We start from the raw sequence: 16,989 nt of genomic DNA, 5'->3' as shown, positions 1-16,989 counted from the left end.
TCTCAAAATGGGCTCATTGAACGCAGCATGGATAAGATCTTGGAGAGGCTACGGCTGCTGTGAACACTCAGAATAAGATCTCTGACTGCAGACTGAATACATCTCGGAAGGGCTCGCTCGGAATAACATCTCTGGGCACAAAATTGGATGACATCTCGGGGAGGCACACTGCTGTGAGTTCTCAGAATCAGCTCCTTGAGCACAAGAAATGACAACATCACAGAGCGCAAGTATGGCGAAGCTCGTGGCTCTCCAACGGGAGATTGAGAGACCAGTGTTGGACTGTAGAACTGCTTTGAAATTCATATGAGCTGTTCGCACTAAAGTAAAACATACCATCACTTATGCAGATACCCCTTTGGCGCCAGCTGCAAGGCTGGAGCTGAACAACAACACCCTGATAACGACTGTCTTTAGTCTGTTCCTTCCCATTCCATGCAAGGCCACCTGGGTTGGCTGGAAGACTGGGACTGCAGTGGTCCCAGATCAGATGTACACACTGGAACTCTTTCCCATGTTGCTGTCTGTGTTTATTGTGCTGTGGTGTGTTGATACCTGTGCATTCCTGTATTATCCTTTTGTGCTACCTGGCCTGACCTGTCTCCCCAATGTGATGTTTGTATTGTATGTACGGTCGGCAAGGTCTGTCATCTCGGTTGTGGGCAAAAGACCTGCAACTGACAAATAAAGGCTATCTCATCTCATCTCATCTCAACATTCCCGGATGTGTTCTGGCTCCTCCCATTTTACCCAGCATGCACCAGTGGTGGCTTATGTGGACTTGGTGCAGCCAAATATCCCAGAATGCATTTCGTCCAAAACTCAAACACAGCAGTGACGTAGGACAGCTGCTAAAAAGATATGACTCTGTGTAAAAAAATGAACTTTTAAGATATTTTAAGGCGAGAATGTCGCTGTGTGAACTTCAAATATCAGGACATCACATATTTGTAAAAGCGCTCCGACGTTTTCAGAGACGTTTGTTACCCACCAGCTGTCAGCTGACCATGAGGTCAAGGGTCACCAGAGCGAGAACAGCGGACTCCATCGTTTTTAACCCCCCGCGGTCTTTCACTGCTCAGGTTAAACATATAAGTCACTTAGACAAAATGTTCATGTTTGCTTTATTTGCCAAAGTGCCTGAAATACTGTTTTATCTTTTTTCTTACAGAAACGTCCCACACCATGAGAAATTTCCACTGCAAATATTAATCACAGTAAAATTACGAGGGGATGGCAGTGAAACCTCTGGAGCTGTGATGTCATCAAGTCATCAAGTACACTGATGTTCCAGCTGTGGAACGATCGCGCTGCGTTCTCAGGAAGTGTGACGCGTGAACTTACAACGCACGGACTAGTGAGAACACGAGTGCGCAGTCGCGTACTGGAGTAGTGACAAACGGGTTAGGTGTGTGTGTGTGTGTGTGAGAGAGTCTGTGTGAGTGTGAGTCTGTGTGTGTGTGAGTCTGTGTGTGTGTGTGTGTGTGTGTGTGTGTGTGTCCTCACCCTCAGGTCTGTACTGTGCTACTATGGTAACAGTCTGCCCGGCGTTCTTCAGAGCTGCTGCTGCCTGCTCATGTGTGGCGTACCGGAGGTCCACCCCGTTCACCTGCACACACACACACACACACACACACACACACACACACACACACACACACACACACACACACACACACACACACACACACAGGTGGTCAGTACCTCTGCCTGACCAGCAGGGGGCAGCCAGGTTACACTTTTGTTTCTGCTGGTTACAAACTGATCTGTGACTGAGGACCAGAGCTGATGTAACACCAGACAAGTTACTCATCAGAGTACTCTGATTACTTTTCTGTTGTAGTTTGAGAGTCTAAAGCACGTGTGTCAAACTCAAGGCCCGCGGGCCACATCCGGCCCGGCGTACATTTACATCCGGCCCGCGAGATGATTTTATATAGATGTACTATTATTGTTATGCATGGCCCGGCGATATGAGGCGCTAATAACACACAAGTTGATTCTGAAAGCAGAGCCTTTCAGCGCCAGTGGGAGGCTGAATATATGTTTACAGACATGCTGGTAAACCCGTGAGTCTTATTAGTGGAGCTAATGTGGCTGTAATTAATTTAATTAAGATGGCACTACGAGACAAAACGTCAGGATAAGCTGAAAACCTAAATGCAGAAACTACAGGAAGTAGACGAGATGAAGAAGAATCTGACATTTCAGCAGACGTTTGTCACCAGAGCAAAACCACAAAGTGAAGCTGTTGTGAAAGAAAATTTTATTGTGGCAGAGGAGCCAAATGAGCCCAGTACCGCTCTGAAGAGCTGCAGGATGAAGCTGTGCGACGCACCAGTGCAGCCTGCCTCACTTTCCCTGTTGCCAAGTAATGTTGAACCAAGTCAGCGCACTTTGCTGAGCTGCACCTGTGCAGATTCAGATGCAGCTGCAGTGTAATGATGCACTCAGGGAAAGACACTGAACGTCCCGCACAGTTTATTAGCTGCACTCCTGCAGCCACGCCCAGCTCCGTCTACATGCGGCTCCAACCTTGTGTTTGCTCTCATTTACTTTTTCTGGGGTTTTGGCAGCATGTTCGTATTTCTAACTTGTGTAATTTTGACAGGATATATTTTTATGAAGAGCAAAATATTTAAAGTTAAAGTTTATTTTTTTAAGTTTATTTAATCTGGAATAATATTCCTGTCTGTTTTTATTCATATTTATGTTTAAAAAACAGTTTAAGTGTTCAATAAATGTTTGTCTTGTTTGGCCCGTGACCTAAAGTGAGCGTTGAGTTTTGGCCCCCTGTGCGATTGAGTTTGACACCCCTGCTCTAAAGTACTCCTATTATTTTGGACTTCATGTCTTCATGAGATCAATAACTCCAACAGGTGTTAGTTGTTGGAGTTATTGATCTCATTTATCTCTAAATAACTCACCTGCTCTGAAGACCTGCTGTGTGTGTTTGTGTGTATTACACTGAGGATCTGTGTGTGTTTGTGTGTATTACACTGAGGATCTGTGTGTGTTTGTGTGTATTACACTGAGGATCTGTGTGTGTTTGTGTGTATTACACCGAGGATCTGTGTGTGTGTTTGTGTGTATTACACCGAGGATCTGTGTGTGTTTGTGTGTATTACACTGAGGATCTGTGTGTGTTTGTGTGTATTACACCGAGGATCTGTGTGTGTGTTTGTGTGTATTACACCGAGGATCTGTGTGTGTTTGTGTGTATTACACCGAGGATCTGTGTGTGTTTGTGTGTATTACACCGAGGATCTGTGTGTGTGTTTGTGTGTATTACACTGAGGATCTGTGTGTGTTTGTGTGTATTACACTGAGGATCTGTGTGTGTTTGTGTGTATTACACTGAGGATCTGTGTGTGTTTGTGTGTATTACACCGAGGATCTGTGTGTGTGTTTGTGTGTATTACACCGAGGATCTGTGTGTGTTTGTTTGTATTACACTGAGGATCTGTGTGTGTGTTTGTGTGTATTACACTGAGGATCTGTGTGTGTTTGTGTGTATTACACCGAGGATCTGTGTGTGTTTGTGTGTATTACACTGAGGATCTGGTCTCCCTTGCGGAGCTCCCCGCTCAGGTCTGCTGGGCCTCCTGCGAGGATGAAGGAGATGAAGATGCCCTCTCCGTCCTCTCCGCCCACGATGTTGAAGCCCAGGCCGGTGGAGCCGCGCTGCACGCAAACCCTGCGAGGCTCCCTCGAGTACTCGTCCTCTCCCATCATGCCGCGGGGGATCGGGGAGTATCGCCGCGGTGACGGAGGAGGGAGGGCTTGTGGGTAATCGCACATATAGTCCGGCTCCATGTAGGCTGCAGCGAGGACAGAAGGTTCAGCAGCTGATCTCTGACATCTGGATCAGGGACACGGGTCTAACATCTGGATCAGGGACAGGTCTAAAATCTAGATAAGGGACAGGTCTAACATCTGGATCAGGGTCACAGGTCTAACATCTGGATCAGGGTCACGGGTCTAACATCTGGATCAGGGTCACAGGTCTAACATCTGGATCAGGGACAGGTCTAACATCAGGATCAGGGTCACGGGTCTAACATCTGGATCAGAGACATGGGTCTAACATCTGGATCAGGGTCACGGGTCTAACATCTGGATCAGGGTCACGGGTCTAACATCTGGATCAGGGTCACGGGTCTAACATCTGGATCAGGGTCAGGGGTCTAACATCTGGATCAGGGTCACAGGTCTAACATCTGGATAAGGGACAGGTCTAACATCTGGATCAGGGTCACAGGTCTAACATCTGGATCAGGGACACGGGTCTAACATTTGAATAATGGACAGGTCTAAAATCTGGATCAGGGTCAGGGGTCTAACATCTGGATCAGGGTCACAGGTCTAACATCTGGATAAGGGACAGGTCTAACATCTGGATCAGGGTCACAGGTCTAACATCTGGATCAGGGACACAGGTCTAACATCTGGATCAGGGTCACGGGTCTGACATCTGGATCAGGGGCAGGTCTAACATCTGGATCAGGGTCACGGGTCTAACATCTGGATCAGGGACAGGTCTAACATCTGGATCAGGGACAGGTCTAACATCTGGATCAGGGACACGGGAGTAACATCTGGATCACAGGTTTAACTGGTTGCTGACTGTGTGTTTGACACAGTATTCTGGATTAATCTGTTATGAATGACAATCTTATCCATAGTAAAGCAAACATCCTGGACCTTCCTCTGAGTCTGAGTCTTGAGTTCACCTGCATCAGCATCAAAGCCTGATAGGATCAAACATTCCTGGAGCTTCTTGAAGGAAAACCTCATTAAACTCATTTTAAAGCCTGACTGTGTCCTGGTTTCATCTTCTGAGGAGTTTAGAATTGGTCTGAGCTGAAAGTGCACATCTGTCCTCTAGGTGGCGCTGCAGGGAAACTAAAGTCATCATTCAGAGCGAACTCACATCTGTACAGATGACTGATATGCAGTATTATTTACAATATTACTGTAGTATTATCACTGTAATCAACCTGTGAGCAGGTCTAATCAGTGTGATGCTGTACAGGTGTACTTACAGCTGGTCAGGTCGGGGGGGCTGTATCGATCAATTGGGTGGATGTACTGCGAGGTGGGCGTGGCCACCTTCAGGTAGACCACCTCTCCTGTATTCTTCAGGGCTGACACGGCGTCTTCGTGCAGGACGTCCTCCAGAGACATGTGGTTGACCTGCCGGGGGGCGGAGCCTCACGTTAGACCACAGTCACATCAGTTTAGCGTGTCAGAGAGAACACGTGTGATGTCACGTACCGCCAGGATTTTGTCTCCGATCTGCAGCCGCCCGTCACGGTGTGCCGCCCCGCCCTCGATGATCTTGGTGACGTAGATGCTGTTGTCTCCAGGGACGTGCTGGTTCCCCACGCCGCCCGCTATACTGAAGCCCAGACCTGCACCGGGGGGCGGGGTTAGATTAACAAAACCCAGAACACAGCGAGTGATGAAGATCAAACTGACTCATGGCAAACAACGTTTACAGATTAAAAAGGTGATGAACTAAAATATGTTACTGACGTAATCAGTGCGTCACAAAATGTTAAAAATATATAAAGTAATAAATCTCCAGGTGTGACTGGCTCCATATGAGGTGACACGTTCAGGTGTGTTTCTGCTTCCTGTTTGACCAAACTGTATTTATAACAGGTTTATTAAACATTACTACAGTGTCCTGCTGAGGAATCAGAGTATAAAGGGTTATAAAGGTGAATCTCCTGTATGAAGCCTCTGTCATGTCTCTAATTCTTCTTTTGCTGACATAAAACATAAAGTATTTAAGAACTGTAATGACTCTAACAGTCCAGCAGAGGGCAGCAGAGCAGCTGGAATCACAGTTACATAAGAGCTGCTCTCCTGTCTCACCTTTGGGTCCTTTCATCAGTTTGATCTGTGTGATGCGTTCGCTCGGTGGGCGTCTCCGCAGCACGTACAGCCTGACAACAGGCCCCGCCTCCTTCAGCGCCTCCACAGCGATGGAGTGAGTGACCTCCCGGACGTCCACATCGTTGACGAATACGATGCTGTCGTTCACCCTGGAGATGAAGAGAGAGGGAGAGTCATTGTCACCTCCTCAAACAGCTGTTTGAAGGCTCAGGGGTGATCAGGTCCTTTAAAGGTGAGAGGCTCAGCTTCATGTCCTCAGAGAACACAAGCACAAGCAGTCTGTGTGTGTTTCTGTGTGTGTCTGTTTGTGTGTGTGTTTGTGTTTCTGTGTGTGTGCACCTGAGGCGTCCGTCCTGGGCAGCGGCTCCTCCGGGGATGATCTTGGTGATGAAGATGGAGGGGTCGTCTCCGATGTGAGGATTGTCGGTTCCTCCCGCGATGCTGAAGCCCAGACCAGAGTTACCCTGAACACACACACGTGGACACACACATGAACACACTGTACCTGATGCAGACCTGGGTCTTCCTGTATGTGGATCCCGGATGAGCCCCCACTTACACCAGCACCTGGCCCATGAGCTCAGTGAGCTCATAAATCAAATCTGGGAGTGAATCTAAGACAAACAGCCAGCCCAGGCCCAGGAGAGTTATGCAGCTGTCAGGTTAGCTTCCTGCACAGCTGGATAACCTGGAGCTCTGCAGATGTTGACGTTTTTATCAGACTCAGACTGATGTCCAAACCAGCTGACTTTTGGATCTTCAGCTCTCAGAGGGGAGAAAGAGGAGAGAGGCTGAAGAGACATTTGGTGTTTTCTGGTTTTGTATTTTTGATAATCTTGAATTTTGGTTCTATGTTCTGTATTATTTATTCTTCTGGTCATAATGTTATATTCTGTTTTCTATAGATCCTGCTTTCTGTGCTGTTAGTTCCCTTCATGATGGAGCAACGAGGTGAAGAAAGACAAGCTGAAGGTTCATTGGTCCAGCAGACCCAGTGTTCCTCTGCTCATGGTCTCTGTTAGAGACAGGGGGAGTAAGTCGGACATCCAGTAAGTGGAGCTGCTGCTCCTTCACTTTGAAAGGACCCCGATGAGGACGTCCTGAGGAGCTGACACCTGTCACTGGGCTGAGAGGCCTCATGGTGTGAACTAGGACTGGGCGATATATCGAGTTTTTTAAAAATATCGATATATTTTCATACGAGATATAAGATGTGACAATATCCTTTATATCGATATAGTCTATGTTACGTTATAATTATACTTGTGGAGCCGCAGGTTTGCCTCTCTTTCGTCCACTTTTGTCTTTACGCAACGTTACTCGGCCTCGCCTCTCCTTCACTGAACACAACTCCCCCTCCTCCCCCATAGCTTCACCTGCAGGCAGCGACAACATGGACACGGCAAATCTCTGTTAACGAGTTACTGCGCATCGCCCCGTGCGTGGGGCTGGACGGCGTCAACGTGTTAGCGAGCTAACCACGCTAACGAGCTAACCACGCTAACGCCATGCAGCCCAGAGGTGCTGCACGGCCTAAAATCCTTTCATTTTCTCAAAAGTTGACAGCGCGCCTTATGTATGAATTCTGCTTGTGCTTGATGACCACGAACCAATTTTCTGTGGAACACAGCGCTCAGCAATCTGTCAATAAATCTTTTAGTACGACTTTGCTAAGCTACGAAGCTGCAGCGCTTGATGGATTGCCAGAGCATTACGGCTACCGAGGAGCCTCGCGGAGTGATACGCACTGTGCTTCAACGTAATATTACTGTACTGTGTATAAGGACCATAAATGGCACCTGTAAGAGACACGGTTACAAAGAGGATTTCAAACTGCAGGCTGTCAGTCACGCAGTAGAAGTTGGGAACAGAGCAGCTGCTTGTTATTATGCTCAGCGTCTGTTAGCTTACATTTTGACTGCACAATTGTGAGCTTTTTGTTATGCACAAAAACAACAGTTTTCTTTTATTTATAGAGCATTATTATTTAATAGATGCTGATCATTTATTTTTGAGTAATTTCTTCATGTACATCTACGCTGTATATTAATAAAAGTGCCCGTGTGACATCTGGGACACAGTGCGACTAAGAACTCTCTGTTTGTTCTTACTTTATGGCTTTTAAAAAATATCGAGATATATATCTTATATCGCCATCCAGCTAAAACGTATCGAGATATGAATTTTGGGTCTTATCGCCCAGCCCTAGTGTGAACTGAGTTCAGCCTCAGCAGCAGGTTACCATGACAGCAGTTAGTCAGCTGTTTCAGTCAGAGCTTCACTGACGGAGCAGAGGAGATGTTTCTGCTCCACTTCCTGTGATGGTGTCACCATGATAGCTGCTGTCCACATGACCGCAGGAAGCTGCGAGCTGTTGGCTGAAGACATCCACAGAGACGAGCTTCACCTTCCTGTCCTCTAACAAGGCTGAATCTAATCCTCCTCCTGCTCCTGCAGCTCTCTGGACCATCTGCCTGATGGAGGTCAGTCCTGCCTGATATTACCCAGCAGCCCTTTCACTAATGTGTCTTCACAGCAGAGCTAAACCTTCATCATCATCATCATAAGCCCTGACAGGAACATCTCATTTACTTCCTGTTTTCTTCATCTGTGGTGTTTCTGCCTGCAGCTCGTATTCAATGATCAGCTGTGCATGAATTATGCAGATGTGTCTGCAGACTTCTCACTCACTGAGGACAGATGTTAGTGTCTCTGTCCACCCGCTGTCTCTGACACACCTCCACACTCATCCTCACCATCCTCCTCCTCCTCATCATCATCCTCACAGAGTGCATGAAGGGCTGATGGGAGGTGACTCATGAAATCACTCCTGTGTGTGCTGACAGCTGTGCCTCTGTGAGCAGATCTGAGACCAGCTGATTAAACGTCAGGTTCACTGGTTTGATTTGTAAAAGGAGCTAAAAATAACCCGCTGATGTCAGGGGGGCGTGGCTTACATTCAGAGGGTGACGGCGGCTTTTAAATCAGAGTGATGCGTCTAAAAACAGAGCGGAGACGAGCTGGAAGGAGCGCGAGGACCGAGTGTTTCTCACCACTACACGTGTGTGTGTGTGTGTGTGTGTGTGTGTGTGTGTGTGTCTGTGTGTGTGTGTGTGTGTGTGTGCGCTCACCCTCTCCAGTGTGATCTCCTCGTACTCCAGCTCTCCCTCTGACCCGTTCATCTGTAAAAAAAATAAACACATGCAGAGTTAAATCACATCCCAGAATATCTCTGCTCATCGCCACGGCAACTCCATGGTAACAGCTGTTGAGCCCTCAAGGGGCCCGGTTACCTGGGCAACTGTAGCCGTAGCTATAGCAACCAGCTCTCATATCATCTGCTCCAAGCACTCATGAGAGCTTGGAGACACGGTTATTACATCACTTCCTGCTGTGGCGCTCTCTCCACTCATTAACCACACACCTCACTGAGTCATGTGACCAAACCCTTCACAGCTCATCCATCATCATCCACCCGCCTTCTTCGTTTGTCCAGGTGAGGGTAGCTGGGGGCGGAGCCTATCAGTCCATGCCAGCTGTTCACGCTGTACACACACTCTACCTCACCCTTACACAGTTTATCACAGGAGGACACACACACCGCCCAGTATGTCCTCTGTCCTTCATGTCCTGAAGCACACCTGACATCATGATTCTCATGACATCATCATGACATCACTGACAGCCACAGATGTGCAGCTCCATCAGTGCCATTTAAAGCTGTCAGCAGGCGCTGTGCTAGCTACACCTGATGTATTCAAAGCCTCCATCAGGCTGCTCTACACCCAGCCAAACACCTCCAGAAGGGCCAGGCTCAGTGAGGGGGGGACATGTGCTGCAGATATGAGGGAGGGTTCAGGGTCACCTGATCCTAGACCCGCCCACACACAGCTCTGACCATCAACACATACACAGAGCTGTAAACAGGGGTCAGAGCTCCTGCAGGTGTGTGTACAGGTGAGCTGTTAGTTTTCAGTCATTCTTCATGAAATGCAAAGCGGTTACTGAAACAGCTGCTAACAGCTGGAGCAGAGACAGATACACTGTAACAGCGTCTCTGTTTGTGACACGTTCAGATGATCCAAACAGGAAACAGCTGGAGCAGCTTCTCTGACAGTAAACTGTGTGTTAGAAAACGTGTCTGAGGGTTGGACGTCCTTTAATCCGCACACTGTAATAAAAATAGGAGCTAATAAAAGCTTTAAAGCAGATAGAAATAACTGCAGGATGTTTGATGCTTGATCAAAGCTCCACAGGCAGCAGCTGGTAAATTTATCAGCTGTACTGTATTTGGAGCTCATCACACCATCACTGAGCCAACATGGCCTCCCTGTCAGGGGGCGGGGTTTGTGATTTGTTGGAAATATGTTCTTGTGTTGTTATTATTAGTTAGGACTTAGTTGAGTTTTAGTCCAGTTTGTGTTATCACCCGTGTCCCCTTGTGTCTCTCCTCTGTGTCCCTCTCTCGCTCCCTCTCTCTTGTGTCAAGCTTTCGTGTCCGAGTTCATGTCTCTCCATGCTTCCTGTTTTATTTTGAAAGTCCGTTGGCGTGGTGTTGTTGCGGACCTCTGCTCCACCAGGAGTCTACAGGAAAACTGATGTTCCATGTTCAGTGTGTTTAGCTTTGCTTCCCATGTGGCGTGATGTTCATTTGTGTCAGCTGTTTCCACTTCCCTCATTACCCTGCTGTATATTTAAGTCGTTCAGTCGGGTCATCTGTTTGTGTTGCTTCAGGTCACTCAGGTCTTGGGTTTTTTTGTGCTCCTGCTCAGATTCATGCTCATGTTCTTGTGTCATAGTTTTCATGGTTAGTCTTAGCTGCTCCCAGTTTAGTTTTGTCCCAGTTTGCTTTGTCTTTGTTTTGTGTTTTTTTTCCCATCAGCCAAATAAACGGCCCACATTTTGTTAAACCTTAATATAACACTCGCTGTTTCCTGCTGACACACCTGGATACAGGAGCACAACATCTGTATCCTGACAGCTCAGAGAGCTGAAGCATCTTCACCCACTGATCTGCAACTTCCACCTAACCTCCACCCATGTCACACTGATGGAGGTCTTTAACACAGCTGGAGCCTGAGAAGGACCAGAGTGAAGGGATCAGGACCTCCATGAACCCACCACCTAAGCTAGCTAGCTAACTAGCACCTGCTCTACTGTACTCTACTCGGTTCTACTTGACTTTACTTGGTTACAGCTGGTTTTTGTTACAGATGAGTCCCACCTCAGTCACTTCTTTGAAAGTCTGTTTATGTCACTATTTAAAATGTTTGTCATACAACAAACAAACCCAACGTCGGGGTCGCTATAGCAACACGGCACGAGTCCTGTGATGTCATGTGTGTGACACAAACACAACAATGGAGAACTTGATGTGTTAAACAGTGGTAGACGTGTGCACGCTGTCCAGTAGATCCCAGTGGAACTGAGGCTCTAATGTAGGTGGGTGCTTCAGGGCCTCGGCTGCAGTCTGTTTTCAGGGGGCCCCAGGCCCCTGTTTTCCTTACATTACATTAAACCAACATGACGGAACCACCAGTCCCAGCCTGCAGACGGTTTTCATCGTCTGTTGTTCACAGACAAAGACCCTATCAGGTGTCTGAACTATGCACGTTTAAATTCATGTAGTCAGAGTCACTAGAGGTGTCCAAATTCATGGGCTGCATCCTCCTGAGGACCCGGCCTTCGAAGTCTACGTGGGACAAAATATAACAGGACGCTGGCGTAAACTCTCGACCGTCTCACACTTCTGTTTAATCAGTTTTCTGTTTGACGTTTAGTCAGCTGTGTGAAAACCAAGGAGGAAACCACCCGGGGGATTAATAAAGTTTTATTTAATCTGATCTAATAACTTTAATCTCAGCCAAACCGATTTACTCACGAACAAACAAAACACTGAAAAAAGCCCAACAATAACATTTTTAGGTTGTCTCAGTGACTTATATATTACGTTTAACCTGAGTAGCAAAAGTCCGCGGGGATCTGAAAATGATGTGTCAGGAGTTGTGCCGTTCTCGGCAGCTCTAGTGACCCTCGAGCTCCCGGCTTCCTATCGAGCTGGTGGGTAGCAGACGCCTCTGAAAACGTCGAAGCACTTTTGCAAATATGCGATATCTTGATAAACCGAGCAGATATTTGATGTTTACACAGCTACTTTCTCGCCTGAAAATATGTTAAAAGTTTATTTTGTGACCCAGAAAGAGTAACAAGAGTAATATTAAAACTTAGCAGCGGCCGCCATTGCTGGAAACTGGAGTTTGGCTGGGCCGAGCTATGAATTCTGGGATATGGTGGGCCACGAAGGACACACCCGACCCATCCTTCAAATTCGGGGAAAAGGAGGACGCATTTGTCGGCTGCGTTCGGAGGAGTCTACGAATTTGGACAGCCTTCGGCGCGCCGCTGTGCCTTAATCGCTCTATAAACACGTCCTCAGGAGGATGCAGTCCATGAATTTGGACACCCCCACTATGTACAAACACACACCTGTAACCTCCACAGTCACCATGGTAACATGTGACATCACGGGCCTGGCACAGGTGAGCGTTTCAGCAGCTTACAGGTGTGAGTTCACACATTCATGACTGCAGTTTATATGATTAATAAAGAATATTGTGTTCTTATCACAGCTCAGTGTGGAAATCACATTATCCTGAGCTGTGGGTCGTTTCCGTGGAAACACAGTGATGTAATTTAGTTAGCAGGCTCTGTTAAAGAGTGCCTCTGTCTGTTGTTTTAGAGGCGCTCGCTGTGCGATATGAATCTGTTAATAGTTCATGCATTCATCAGCCGTGTCTGTGTGACGCTCACATGAGAAGTTATCAAGCATCAAAGATTTAAAATCAGGCAGAAACAGGCGACGACCAACGGGCCAGATACAGCAGGATGCCCACGATGAGGGTAAACCTGTGTGTGTGTGTGTGTGTCTGTGTGTGTGTGTGTGAGTGTCTGTGTGTGTGTGTGTGAGTGTCTGTGTGTGTGTGTGTGTGTGTGTGTGAGTGTCTGTGTGTGTGTGTGTGTGTGTGAGTGAGTGTCAGTAACACAGTGAACTCTGCTTCAGTCCCTGAAGGCTCGAGCATCAACACTAAAACACACAGTTCACTTCATTCAGCTCATCTCTGGAGACGCTGCAGCTCCAATACACTTATATAACAGAGAGAGAGGGCGAGAGAGGCAGGCTGACAGCAGGAGAGAGAGAGAGGGAGAGGGCGAGAGAGGCAGGCTGACAGCAGGAGAGAGAGAGAGGGAGAGGGCGAGAGAGGCAGGCTGACAGCAGGAGAGAGAGAGAGGGAGAGGGCGAGAGAGGCAGGCTGACAGCAGGAGAGAGAGAGAGGGCGAGAGAGGCAGGCTGACAGCAGGAGAGAGAGAGGGCGAGAGAGGCAGGCTGACAGCAGGAGAGAGAGAGAGGGCGAGAGAGGCAGGCTGACAGCAGGAGAGAGAGAGAGGGCGAGAGAGGCAGGCTGACAGCAGGAGAGAGAGAGAGAGAGGGCGAGAGAGGCAGGCTGACAGCAGGAGAGAGAGAGAGGGCGAGATAGGCAGGCTGACAGCAGGAGAGAGAGAGAGGGAGAGGGCGAGAGAGGATGAGAGAGAGAGAGAGAGGGCGAGAGAGGCAGGCTGACAGCAGGAGAGAGAGAGGGCGAGATAGGCAGGCTGACAGCAGGAGAGAGAGAGAGGGAGAGGGCGAGATAGGCAGGCTGACAACAGGAGAGAGAGAGAGAGGGAGAGGGCGAGAGAGGCAGGCTGACAGCAGGAGAGAGAGAGATAGAGAGGGCGAGAGAGGCAGGCTGACAGCAGGAGAGAGAGAGAGAGGGAGAGGGCGAGAGAGGCAGGCTGACAGCAGGAGAGAGAGAGATAGAGAGGGCGAGAGAGGCAGGCTGACAGCAGGAGAGAGAGAGGGCGAGATAGGCAGGCTGACAACAGGAGAGAGAGAGAGAGGGAGAGGGCGAGAGAGGCAGGCTGACAGCAGGAGAGAGAGAGATAGAGAGGGCGAGAGAGAGAGAGAGCGGGCGAGAGAGGCAGATTGACAGCAGGAGAGAGAGAGAGGGAGAGGGCGAGAGAGGCAGGAAGACACAGAGTGCAGCAGACAGAGCAGGAGCATGGTCCACGGTTGGTCCACGGTTGGTCCACGGTTGGTCCACACACTTTACCACATGAGAATTTTCACATTAAAACGAGTCCCAAACATAACGAGTTCTTAGAAACCCAGACGTGAGAGTCACACATGTGACCAGCTCTTAGTAAAAGTCTTAGATGAAAAGTCATTAGAAACACTCCTTCAGCACTGAGTCCTTCAGCCTGCCCCAGACCCCCCACAGCCAGTCTGAACCATCCCTGTGACGGGCCTCCACACTCAGTCCTCAGGGCCACTCACCATCTCTGTACAGAGAGCAGAGCCCTCTGCTGGCCAGGTGAATAAGTCCTTCACCTCCATCCTGTTTCTTGGGTAAAAACAGAAGACTCTGTGGGACCCAGTGAAGAAGGTCCAAAAAAGTCTACGATTACTGACTGAAGTTTGGCAAATAAAGGTCGACAGGAGGGTCCACGGGAGACAGACGATGCCACAGCACAGATGCAGAAAGATTATTCATGAATGACAGCTCAGGTAAGATCCATTTCTGTTTCAGTCTGGCTTCTACCGTTTCCAAAACATAAAGCACCATCCTTGTTTCCAGGTGAGTCCACAGTAACACAGTCCTCTGCAGTCCTCTCCCCACCATCACAGCCTCACCATAAACCTGACCCAGTTTATTCTGGCCGAGGAGGTTTCTCCAAATGTTTCATACTGTGTTTCAGAAACGTTTCATCACTTGGTTTAGTTACAACAGCATCATCTGCATACGCTGAGAGTCTGAGACCAGAACGTTCAAACCAGACCTGAGTTTAGGAGGAGGGGCTCCTGGAGCTCAATAATAACCACGTATATGATGCTGAATTGTTCCATCTCGTGTGGCATCTCTTTGATTTGTGATTCTGGGCTATTAAATAAAACTGAGCTGACATTTGTGGGACCACAACAGAGAGGAGAAAGCCCGAACCCTCTCTGCTTTCTAAGGAGCACAAACAACCCAAACCAGCGATCATTTCAAGCTCTCAGCGTCTCCATACAGGAGATCCTGGAGTCCTGTTTAAGCCTGTAATCTGAGAAAAGTGCAGTAATAAAATGTCACTGGCACACTTAAAAACTCTGAGAGTGATCAGAAAGCTGGACTGGAGTTTTTGGACTTTTATAAAACCTCCTTCACCTGGCAGCTCACACCAGAACCACCACCAGGCTGAACTTCAGAGCTGAGAGCACTCCCTCCAGAACCTCCAACAAACCCTCAATGCCACACCACACCACACACCAGAAAACACACCACAAACAATAAACAGAGAGAGGGTGAGAGAGGTAGACTGACAGAGAGGTTTAATCTGTGTGAATCAACTAAATCTCTTCCTCGTTACCCCTGACAGCGCTCTCTCTCTCTTACTGTGAGTCTATGTCTCTCGGCCTCACAGTGACTGTGCTGCTCTCAGAGTTTAGGACCATCTGAGGTTCTCACATCCATCACAGCTCTGTGAGTGAGCAGCTGTGCAGAGTCCTCACAAGCTGAGCTGTTACTGATCTGGTATACACGCTGAAGATGAGGAGCCCTTCATCTTCATCACCATCACATCCTTCAGACCTGCTTCGTTTCCTGAATGAATGAAGCTGAGCTGAGGAACGCTGAAGGTCAGGATCCATCAGAGACATTAAACCTGCTGCAGGTTCAGAGACCCAGCTGATCCAGTCCAGGTAACCAGTAATGACTCCATGAACTTCTTAATGCAGTTTACTCAAAATCATCCCACAGATGTAACATTATCTACAGCTACTCTTAGTACCATTGATGTTAAGTTAGACTCTTTTTCTCCAATTGATCTTTCTGAGTTAACTTCAATAATTACTACGTTGGCTACCATAGCAGTATAGCACTGCAACATGGCATTTGGGTTTTCTAACTAAAATAGGAAAAAATAGGAACATAAATAGTGCCATCATTGCCAGACCTGGCCCACATGTGGTTGACATACACTCTGCCATAACACCGGTCAGTCAGAAGTGCCAGCTTGATGCCGGATCCAGGGAAGACCTGTTTTCTATGAGCCTGGGCCACATACACCAAACCACAATCAAACCAGATATGGCATGCCATCACATAAACACTACAATCTATGCCAGGACTGACCCATATCTGGATGACATACATCTTACCATGCCAGCAGTGCCGGCTTGATACCAGATCCAGGCCAGACCTGCTTGCCATTTGCCTCCAAACCATCAACGTGTCTTTTAGACCCCATTCCTACAAAACTGCTCAAAGAAGTCCTGCCATTAATTAATGCTTCCATCTTAAATATGATCAACCTATCTCTAATAATCGGCTATGTACCACAGGCCTTCACGCTGGCTGTAGTTAAACCTTTACTCAAAAAGCATCTCTAGACCCAGCAGTCTTAGCTAATTATAGGCCAATCTCCAACCTTCCTTTATATCAAACATCATTGAAAGAGTAGTTGTCAAACAGCTAACAGATCATCTGCAGAGGAATGGTTTATTTGAAGAGTTTCAGTCAGGTTTCAGAGCTCATCACAGCACAGAAACAGCTTTAGTGAAGGTTACAAATGATCTTCTTATGGCCTCTGACAGTGGACTCATCTCTGTGCTTGTCCTGCTAGACCTCAGTGCAGCGTTCGATACTGTCGACCATAATATCCTATTAGAGCGATTAGAACATGCTGTAGGTATTACAGGTACTGCACTGCAGTGGTTTGTATCATATCTATCTAATAGACTCCAGTTTGTGCATGTAAATCAGGGGTCCCCAATCCCAATCCACGAGGGTAGGTGTCCCTGCAAGTTTTAGATGTGTCCTTGAGCTGATTTAAATAGATAAATTACCTTCTCAACCTGTCTTGAAGTTCTCCAGAGGCCTGGTAATGAACCAATCATGTGATTCAGGTGTGTTGACCCAGGGTGAGCCCTCGTGGACTGAGATTGGGGACCCCTGATGTAAATGGAGAGTCCTCTTCACACACTGAGGTTAATTATGGAGTTCCACAGGG

The 16,989-nt window shown here is 47.8% G+C and overlaps 1 protein-coding gene across 4 annotated transcripts in view; it reads right to left on the bottom strand.

Annotated features, from left to right (window-relative positions):
- The window catches only part of LOC146712318 (disks large homolog 4-like), a 48,795-nt gene that overhangs the window by 6,369 nt on the left and 25,437 nt on the right, over positions 1 to 16,989 (bottom strand). For all 4 annotated transcript variants that reach the window (XM_085452004.1, XM_085452005.1, XM_085452007.1 and 1 more), the window contains 7 exons: positions 9,036 to 9,086; positions 6,244 to 6,368; positions 5,884 to 6,053; positions 5,278 to 5,414; positions 5,046 to 5,196; positions 3,553 to 3,821; positions 1,507 to 1,609 (listed from right to left, as the gene is read on the bottom strand). In XM_085452004.1, coding sequence (XP_085308130.1) covers positions 1,507 to 1,609; positions 3,553 to 3,821; positions 5,046 to 5,196; positions 5,278 to 5,414; positions 5,884 to 6,053; positions 6,244 to 6,368; positions 9,036 to 9,086 — 1,006 coding nt within the window. The remainder of the gene's footprint in view (positions 1 to 1,506; positions 1,610 to 3,552; positions 3,822 to 5,045; positions 5,197 to 5,277; positions 5,415 to 5,883; positions 6,054 to 6,243; positions 6,369 to 9,035; positions 9,087 to 16,989) is intronic.

Source organism: Copadichromis virginalis, linkage group LG3 (assembly GCF_057382275.1).
Source record: "Copadichromis virginalis isolate Kocher_CV1m ecotype Utaka linkage group LG3, C_Virginalis_male_GT1.1, whole genome shotgun sequence".
Classification (NCBI taxonomy): domain Eukaryota; kingdom Metazoa; phylum Chordata; class Actinopteri; order Cichliformes; family Cichlidae; genus Copadichromis; species Copadichromis virginalis.
This window is presented reverse-complemented; position numbering and strand designations above follow the sequence as displayed.